The sequence below is a fragment of the Argopecten irradians genome, chromosome 6 (genome assembly GCF_041381155.1).
Source record: "Argopecten irradians isolate NY chromosome 6, Ai_NY, whole genome shotgun sequence".
In the NCBI taxonomy this organism is placed as follows: domain Eukaryota; kingdom Metazoa; phylum Mollusca; class Bivalvia; order Pectinida; family Pectinidae; genus Argopecten; species Argopecten irradians.
Genome location: NC_091139.1, coordinates 1,097,291 through 1,107,538, shown reverse-complemented (window position 1 = coordinate 1,107,538; position 10,248 = coordinate 1,097,291). Strand labels below are relative to the sequence as shown.

At 32.4% G+C, this 10,248-nt stretch overlaps 1 protein-coding gene across 1 annotated transcript in view; it reads right to left on the bottom strand.

The window, feature by feature from the left end:
• Positions 1–3,785: 3,785 nt before the first annotated feature.
• The window catches only part of LOC138324667 (receptor-type tyrosine-protein phosphatase mu-like), a 36,763-nt gene continuing 30,300 nt past the window's right edge, over positions 3,786–10,248 (bottom strand). Inside the window, exons 8-16 of the mRNA XM_069269704.1 lie at positions 10,069–10,204; positions 8,979–9,125; positions 8,225–8,324; positions 7,650–7,723; positions 7,077–7,202; positions 5,987–6,103; positions 5,585–5,742; positions 5,120–5,255; positions 3,786–4,761 (exon numbers count right to left, since the gene is read on the bottom strand). Of these exons, the coding sequence (XP_069125805.1) occupies positions 4,693–4,761; positions 5,120–5,255; positions 5,585–5,742; positions 5,987–6,103; positions 7,077–7,202; positions 7,650–7,723; positions 8,225–8,324; positions 8,979–9,125; positions 10,069–10,204 (1,063 nt within the window). The 3' untranslated portion in view covers positions 3,786–4,692. The remainder of the gene's footprint in view (positions 4,762–5,119; positions 5,256–5,584; positions 5,743–5,986; positions 6,104–7,076; positions 7,203–7,649; positions 7,724–8,224; positions 8,325–8,978; positions 9,126–10,068; positions 10,205–10,248) is intronic.

Genomic DNA, 10,248 nt, shown 5'->3' with positions numbered 1-10,248 from the left:
CAAACTATTCACAGTATCTGGCGAGGACTACATGTACATGTAGCTCTATTGCTACAGAATAAATAATTATATATCTGAGGATTTACATAGGATACATACACGGTCAGTATCTTACAGTAGCTAGGCCAAGGACGTGTCCTTGAATAGGCCTGTTAGTTTTATTTTGGTGTTGACACGGAAAGACGAGATGAGTCCTGTCTCCTGGATATTAAAACAAATCATTTATTTCATCTAGGCAAATAATAATTTGAAAATTCCATATACCGCCTGCAAAGGGACGTCCTAGGCCTATCGCTACCCACAATACACTCGATCGTGGTCTTATACATATGTATTATGTAACTTTTCATCGATAATTTGATCCAGATATATCTGTCTTCGACAGTTTTATTTAGAATTATGAATATGTAGAATGAACGTATGTACAAGATAAAAAGAACCCATCTCAACTGCTATTCCGGGACCGTGAAATGCAATATTAGTCACCTCAGCCCAAGCACAAGGGCACGCAAATTATTCATCATGTAAAATAATTCCTATGTACTTCATGTCCACATGACTGAAAATTGCGAAAAATGAATTATATATTATGTAAATATCTGTTAGCTTGTAACAAATAATAATATTATGAATAATTATATATACATATATCAAGACAAGACAAATTCAAATATATACTGGCGTTTAAATACTTGTATTGATCGGAAGGTACTTCCTAGTGAGAAAATGAGTGGGTAATCAAAAAACTGAAATAGCTGTGATAGTGATCAGTTGACAACATGTAATGGCGTAATAATGGTCAGGTTTTGGATGTAAATCATATCACTACCAAAACCTCTTAAATAGCTCGTAAGAGAGGGATATTCAAGTCAGAGATCAACCGTAGAAACTATGAAGAATTAAGTCGATGAATTCGGATTTCCATTTTTTTCTATAATTATAACAATGTCATGTTCTTCGTTTAGTCAAATATTTTATAATGCATATAGAAAACCGCAAGGTCAATCACCTTTTTGACGAATCTGTAGATTTTTTATATGATACATCTATTGACCAGATCTCGTTCTAATCGAGGAATAAGGTGTATTCCACGGAGAACGGTTCAAGCTATCAGGAAGTGCCTTGCCTGAAGTATAAAAGAAGTATTATCAGAAGTTAAAAGCCAAAGTATTTTGAAGTTAACAAAATCGTCATTTAAGTCCTTTCGATTAAAAAATTAAAGTAAAAACTATATTTTTTGCAGTTCTTGCCTCCTCGTAATGAGTTATTAATGTCTATTACGAAAACACTGATATAGTTAAATATTTGTTCTATTCCAATATATACACTTTAATGGATTTGCTGAAACCTTTCGTTCGCAATCATATGATGAAATTGAAATAGATGTTTAAAACTGCACCTGGATCTTGACATGACCTGTTTACGATGGTTACGTCCTAGTGTTACATAATCTGGATGATGATACCAATAATTGAACCATGTGAGGATGCAATCATATTAATCAGGACATGTACGATCGACATGCAGCGCTAAATATCAAGCTGCCGCTACAAAGTGGTTAGACGTGAAACAATTTCTTGTAATTGTCCAAGCGTTTACCTGTATTCTTATCAATTGAATTATTTTGTTTGTCTTCTTTTCTGTATATCAGAAAAACAATTAGTAAAGTTAATAAACAGACTCAATCATTGTGCTTTGACAAAATATCAGTCTTTCCTCAAAACATTAGCCGAATGCTCTAACGACTGAGCTATATGGTCACCGATGATCGATCCAGTCCAATCTGGCTACATATTGTAACTCATTAAGGCATTAAAGTTTCATTATTTTTTATGATGGTTATACAAACTAAAAATCGATATCCTTATGGATGTATTCAAATATGTATAGTTTTGACAAAAATGCATATCAAAAAATTAAATAAAACACGTAAATGTGTACATTTTGTATGTCTGAAAATATGTGCATTACGTACCCGGATAATCATAAAGTATATCCCAGCGACACCAAGGGGAAATTTAGAACATGTTTAGAAATATTCAATATTTGTCCTTGTACTCTATTCTGACGACTTAAACACGCATTTGTACGCAAAAACTACAAAAGAGTACATTGCATAGTCTCTTGCAAAACTGTTTATTCTCTTACTATTTGCTTATTTTCAAGTAAACGACTTTTCTTGGTTTTAACTTTCTACTGTTTTCATATGACCAATTCCTGATAATAGTTTGTAAAGGAATATTGAGTTTTAAGTAGGATTTTTGTTGGTGATTATATAAAATTTTTTATAAAAAAACGACAAAAATAAATGACAATGCATGAGCCTCGTCCGTCAGATGACAAACATAACTCGGGTCAAAGGTTATACAAAGCGGTCCCTATGTGTGATTTTGTCAACGTGTGGACTATGGCACCAACAAAGCGTAAATAACGGAATCTCCTCGTATTCCCCAATCATTGCTACAATCCTGATTTACTACTGCATTTTTTATCAAGAAATATCTCAATAAGGTTTAATTAACTTTCAATAAAAATCATTACGAAAACATAATGGGACTTTAAGCAAAGCTTTCGTGAGAGGCAAGCAATTCATTCTCCAAAGTCATGACCACTGTTAGAGTTCCAGTAGAGTATATAGGATAATCAAATTGATGTTTAAACAGATACTCATATGAATTTGTACTACTCCAGTACTTTAACTTACAATAGTATGAATAGAACAAAAATGTACGACAATAAAATGGTTCCGTGCCCAAAACACGATAGATCAATTGTAAAACAAATGTATAGATATTTAACAGAAGAAGATATTTTTGTTTTAAAATTGAATTTAAAAAAAAAATTAAAGTTAAATACAAGAATCTAGTTCTACTTCTCAAATATTTCGCAACTCATTTTATCTTCATAGTATGATATTGACCCTGTTATGTAGATAAAAAGCCAATTCTAACAAAAAATGATAATAATGAACCAATATCATGTCTATACGCCATAAAGTTATTCAATGACAATAAGTCATTACATGTGGGTACTCCATTTTTTCAACTTTTTCTGATACAATTCAACACAAAACCAATTGAATGTATATATTTACATTCCTTTCGAATAAAATACGTCAATATATAAATATAATACCCTTTCTCAAAGCAATATCTTAGATGCCATATTCTCAACATCTCTGAAGATTAGAAATAGCACACATTTCTTTTTATCAGTTATATTTGTAAATTGATTGAAACCACACGGAAGTTGCACAAATTATGACATATACTATATAAAAGCATAAACGCAACCACATGACATATCCGCATAACGTGACCACCATTATATAGATGCTTAAACGAAACACCTATAAGCAATCACTTATGTCAAGTCAATATGTAATACAAGGTATTTCTGATTAGTTTAAAACAATCCTAAATTGCTATTTCTTACTACCTACCGACGTGTATCTATACTTACTTTCAGATACACTTGTCCTTAATTTAGCGAAAATGATAAAAAAATATACGTCCCTTTATATCACTATGTCCTCTCGCCCACATTTTATCATTTTGTCAAAATGGCGGATCACGTTCGCCTTTTTGATGTCTATATCGTCCACTGTTTAAATCAAACTGAAGATTCGTTACTTGTGAGAGCAATGAAAGTAGAAGAAACCTATATTTCAATATATGTATTAAGGATATGTCAAAATAAATATCCGATTTATATAATAAAGATGCTCCGTCGCCGAGAGAGGATACACGATACCCATCATATGAACAATTATAATTGATGTTTAATCGTGTATATATCTGTCTAATTAGCACAAAAATGCATATAAAATATATTTTGGCTTTGGTCCATGCGCAATCAGTACTTTATTCTTTTTAGTGCAAGGTGACAATAGTGGAATATCAAAGCATATCTAACATATACCAATTATGTACCTTTCTGAGGTCCACATGGTGTTTATCGCTTGCGTAAAATACAGAATAACCGAGAACGTAGCCAGAGGTCATTATTTTAAATTATACAGGGGTGATATAACACTATATGGACCGAAACAGAGGTCCTTAAAAAATATATTATATATTGCGTTTCTTTAACAAATATCAAAAGCAATCACTTATGTGTTTAATGATTACAAAAAAAAAAAAAAAAAAAAAAAAAAAGAATTAGACAAAAAATGTCACCCTGAAGAATGCAGTGTTTGTGCAATAAAGTTCAAAAAGAAATATTAACTCGGGGTTTCTAAAAACGGTAACAACCAGTCAATATGCTATATGTTGAACGTGACGTGCCCATAGTGTAAAATCATGTCAATCAAGTAGGAGTCACTAATCAGTACACATAGATTAAGTGATTACATTCATATTGTCATTACGGCATTATGCAGTGTAAACATGTAATCATTCAGGGAGTCATTAATCAGGATACAGATACATATTGGTTATATTCTTGTCATCATTACGTAACGTAAGGATATGTATTTGTCCTGTCTCTGTTATTAACACGACACTACAGTACACGCAACGTCGTTTGTATCCGGGAATCCGCCGACCTGCTTATGTTTACGAGGTTGTCATTTATTTGGTCAGATACTATTTCTTTGTTTCCATGCAATTTATATACATGTCATATGTTGTGTATCCGCTTATTAAGTATATGAGATGTATTGTCTGTATGCGATGTTCAGTTCATGGAGACTTAATTAACATAAACATCCGCGGTATCCATATAGTCTTTGATTATTTTGTAACAATACTGGTACTGATCCTGAAACGGAACAAATGAGTTTTGTAGAAAGTTTGAATTTTCTCAACAAAAATCTACGCATCATTATATATTTTTTTCTTTTCTTTTCATATGCATGCGTATCTTGAACATGATGCTATATGCCTATTGATTCTATTTTTGGATACCAGCTTAACACTTAACCCTGCCTCCATGCGCACGTTACATATGTATCGCGACAGACATCACTTTTGAAAAAAAACACACGATATTGTATGATTCAAGAAAGAATTTATATTTTTATTTCTCAAGATTTATGATGTATTTGGTGGTGCATGCGCGAAGTTTATTTTTATTATTTAGATAAAAAATAGTTATACCCTATATACAATATACTTACGAAATTGGTTAAAAATTCCGGCCGTCGCACGAGCAGCTGACGTGCTGTCTGATATATATCCACTTCTTCGTCACACTTCATTTGGTCTCTGGCATTGCTGATACAGCAGAACAGTCCACTCTGAGAAAACCCGTCTCTGTAATATTATAGAAACTTGTTTTCTTCTCTGACATGAATTATATGATATCTGCAAGCCTTTTCAAAACGTATAAAGGGTAGGCCTAAAAGCATTAACCAGCATGCTCGTTATACGCTCTTTAAAATCAATTTATTTCTTAAACAGTTATAACAATAATATAGCGTTAGCATCTGACAGTTGTTCTACATTCACACAAAAACATGGAAGCGAAAAAACTTCAAAATTTCAAAATTAACTTTTCACTATTCGGTTATCACGGCTCCTTATATCACACGTTGATAAGGAGGATATAAAAAAAATGAAATATATTCGTTCGCCTGACATACCGACACATTACAATTGTTGGTTTGGTGTCGTCTGATTTACGTCGGCTGTCAATTAACTCCAGCAGCTGAAGCAAGACTGAAGAAGCCTTAGGGACTGAAGAGGTTCTATCCCATCCGGTCATGTGGAACACTCGAAACGTAGAGTTAAATCCCCTCTCCTAAAAAGGAGCAAATCATACCAAGCTATATATAAGTATACCCGTCCAAAATATTTAGAAAAAAAAGACTTTTTTAAAAGTTATTTTCATAAATTAACAAAAAATTTACAGTCGAAAGTCGATAGTTATATGATACAGCATGCCATTTTAATTGCGTTTTTAACTCATATATAATGGATTTAAATATATAATTCCGGTAATCGTTTAATTTAAACACACATCTAAAGCCTGACAAACCACATACCGCATTTTCGATTGCGATATCGTGCACGTCTATGCTTGTTATCGTTTGGGATATTCCTTTGTGTTCCAAGCTAAATTCTTCAATCGATCTCTCCTCATTTTCTCCTGGCAGCCATTCCTATGATATATGAAAGAGTAATATAGTATGGGCTATTACATTTGAAAGGGTCTATTTTGTGTTACGTTCTTCTTACAACTAATGTCGTTTTATACTTTTATGATATGTGGACAAGCATTTAAGTACACTACTCTCCCTCTTTTTATTGACATTTCCGCGGCTTCAAAAACAGGGATGAGAATAGTGTAAAATGAGTGGGTTGGTGTGGTTTGTACATAGTGTTAAATAGGGTCTCATAGTGACTCATCTGAAGAGGCATGCCTCTTTGGCTCAGCTGGTAAAGTCGTAGATTTCCATGCCGGAGACCCGGGTTTGATTACTTGTCAGGACACTCGCAGGAAAGTGCATTTTCCCATGTTCTTCAACAAATGCATAGCTTTACACAGAGGGAAATCTACACAAGGTTATGCTACAGTGTTCTGTAGATATTACATTTATGTATGAGTCGCTGGCTCTACCGTACAAAATACTGGGCACCAGGTGATAACACTATCCAGACTGAAATTGAAGAGATACCATTCTTTATGGAAACTTTAACCTAATAGTATTGTTATGATGTCATTTGAAATGTGTATGATTTTCTAGCTAACATTAAATCAGTTTTATGTGTTTGAACGGTTATAACAAGTCATGATAGTGTATGATGGAGCAGTATATATTATTGCTTCTGTAAGTTACAGAAGCACAATAAACTCAGAATATTGGAGCACGTAGTTCTGTAAGCTGTGTAAATACAACCTCCACTGAATATTCTGAACTTGGTGTATTGAATCACAATTTAATGTATGATTATTTGAGTATGTCTTATTTATTTTGTTGAGATAACATCCAGTGAAATATATCATGAGAAATGTGTTTGTATTTTTAATTATTGTAACCGTGGTTACTCACAAAATTTATAAATATGATTAATGAAGAGAAACCAAGCAAGGACTTTAAGACATATATGTATCTTTGATTTCTAATTACTTACAATGGGGTCCGGCTCAATGATGACAATCGTCTGACAGTTGTGGTCCATTATCATCGTCAACAGATCCACCACGGTGTCCTCCAGGGGAGTCTGAGTGACGATGTACCCAGTCTTGGACGTATATGACTATTTTTTAATAAATAAAAACAATTTAGATATCATAATCACGGATAATCAAACGAATTCAATTCATACAAAAAGGGTCAAAGATTACAAAAATTAAAGACTGAAAAAATTAGAATGAATATTCTGATTCCTTGTAATTAGAATAATATAATTCAATCAATATTGACAATTCATAAAATAGTGATTTTGGAACAATACCAGCTGATAAATGAAACAAATTAAACGGTTAAAGGTAGCCTACTCTGAAAATATTTGTGACAATAATGTCTAATATCATTTGTTACATTTAATACACATGTAGACAGCGAGGGATATAGACACTCACACATACGTATATGAACGCACATTGATACCATATTTTTTTCTGAAATGTGACATGAACTACATTATCATCAAATTTGACATGCATTATGTAAATTAAAAATAGTTAGATATAAAAATACTTACAGGCACGGACACCGCGTTGATATAGCCATTTCTATCATTAGCATGGGGTTGTAGGTATACTCTAAATCTGTCGACTAAAAACAAAAATGGTAAAGGCATATTTTTCACTGTTTGATCATTAAAGATGCTCCACTGCCATCAGAGCAGAAGCAATACCCATCATTGAACAATAAATGATGTGTAATCGGGGCTTAAATTAACACAAAAAGGACAAAAAAATAGTTTATTTTGCTTTTTGTGCATGCACAATCAGTACTTAGTTCCGTAAAGGGTATAGTGCCATGATGGAATTTTTCGGGCGCAATTATTTATTTTTGATATCTTTATCCTGAAACAAAATATGACACTTTCTAAATGTGGTAATGATGTAAAGTAAGTAACTTTTGTAACTAAAGAAAAATACTTATTCGTCTTCCCCTACTTTTAATTGAGAAAAAAAATACCATTCGCTGGCGGTGGAGCATCTTAAAGATATTTTCTATTGCAATTCAAACTGTTCCAATGTTACGGAATAAAAAAAGATGTTTTAATTTCTAAAAAAAAATAAATGAGTACTTTGCGTCTTAGAGACCTACCCGCGAACACAGATACCGTCCTGTTCTTGGCCGTGTTGGAAGGCAATAAGGCGGCACTGTAGTCTGTCTCGCCATAATCCGGCTTGGTAGATTGTGTCAGCTTTATATATGACAAAAGAATATTTTTGTAAGTTAATTTGGTAATTGAATACAATTGGTTTTTCGCGTTTGTTTTTTTTTCTTTTTCTTTTTCTCTATGATATCAGCGGCCAACATAGTGCTGTTGAGTTCTATACATATTGCGTTTATCTAAAAAATCTTATTATACATTTGTATCCATTCCTATTGAAAATCATTATAACAACCGTTTAAAGTTATATAAACATATTCAAATGTCTTTGAAATACATGGTTTAGCATAATTTGAGATAACAGTTTTTGATTAACTTCTGATTACGCTTAGTCTTATACCCCGTATTATTATTATTAACTATTAACCGGGTCCACTGCAGTTCGTATTAACGAGGTTTTACGTTAAGATGTTTTGTTTATCTAAGAGATATATAAAACAAAACTCCATGTCCACATTTGTTATTGTAACGGTAACTAAAATGTTTATACTTTTTGTGTATAACCCATTGAAGTACTAATGCGCCCAGGTATCCTAATGTTTACATTGATAATTAATCCCGCCACTGGGAGATCTCAAAACACCCGAAATTCCTGGGTACTTTGAGAGTTACATTGCTATTATTGAATTAAACTCCTATTATGGGCTTAGTTCCATATCAACCCCAAAACAAATCATGTATTACCTGGAAATCCTTCCTGATCTTTGTCTGGTTTGCAGGACCTTTAGAGAAGATATTTCTAAGCTCTGTGTGGAATTTCACTCTAGGAATCAGACTATCTGGCATGTCGAATGCATCAATAAGGAGTTGGTGTATGGCAATGTATTGTTCCTAAATAGATAAATAATACCATTATGTTGTGTAATTATGGTATAATTGATTCAAATATTATTCTACACAGTGGCTACGTTATGTTTAGGAAGAGAAAAGGGATACGTTATTTTTAGGAAGAGAAATTACATTGTCTCTTCTTCAATCTCTGTTTAATTTAATTGAAATAAAAAATGCTGAAAATGAAATACGTTATCTTTATTTGATCTTTGTTTTCCTAACACAAGCATGTTACGAGCATTTTCATTGGCTTACGAGCATTTTCATTGGCTTAAAAAATTTCTTTATCAGCCCATAAAGGAAAAAAATGACGTCGTCGTTTGTAAAGTCGCTTCTGATTGGCTGAGATGACAATGTATTGATTTCATAGACAAAATAAATTAATTTTGAATGTTGAAGAGGTTATCTTTAGTAATCATTAGGATTTTTTTGAACAGACATTTTTATGTAATGGAGATATAACCAAAAATTGTGAGAATACTCTTGTCATAAACCGCTTTTATCTAGAGTACACTCAGTTTTTGTGTTTTATCTCCATAACATAAAAAAATATTCAAGGTTATCCTTAAATAATACATTTCTATACTTTATTTATTATTGTAGAAATATTTATGTTATTAAACAATCGACGGGACTGGGAATATCGTTAACATCTGCATTTTTTATTCAATTTATTCTGTAATTTAGTTTAAACAAAACCATTCAAAATACTTCAGATCAATAAAAATATCTTGCAATTTAGTTTTCTTATCGTTTATTCTTTAAATCTTAAAAATAATGACAAGAAAATCATTAATATGCAATGTCCATATTGATATAAATACATTTTGTCAAGGATGTTTAATTCAGTATTCTGGCTTATTATCAAATGATTTGGTTGACACTATTGATAAGATACGGATGGTAAAAAACCACTTGTCCCCGGCCAATAAGTAATACTTACTGCGGTTTGAACCATATTAACTCTATCCTCCCGCATTGTTTTGATATACTCTTTGACATCGATACACCCGAACTCTTCACCATATTCCAGAAGAGCATCAAGGGCAAGGAAAGTTCCCGTTCGACCAATTCCAGCACTGTTAAATATTTTAGAATCTAAACTTCATCAAATTAAGTTAAA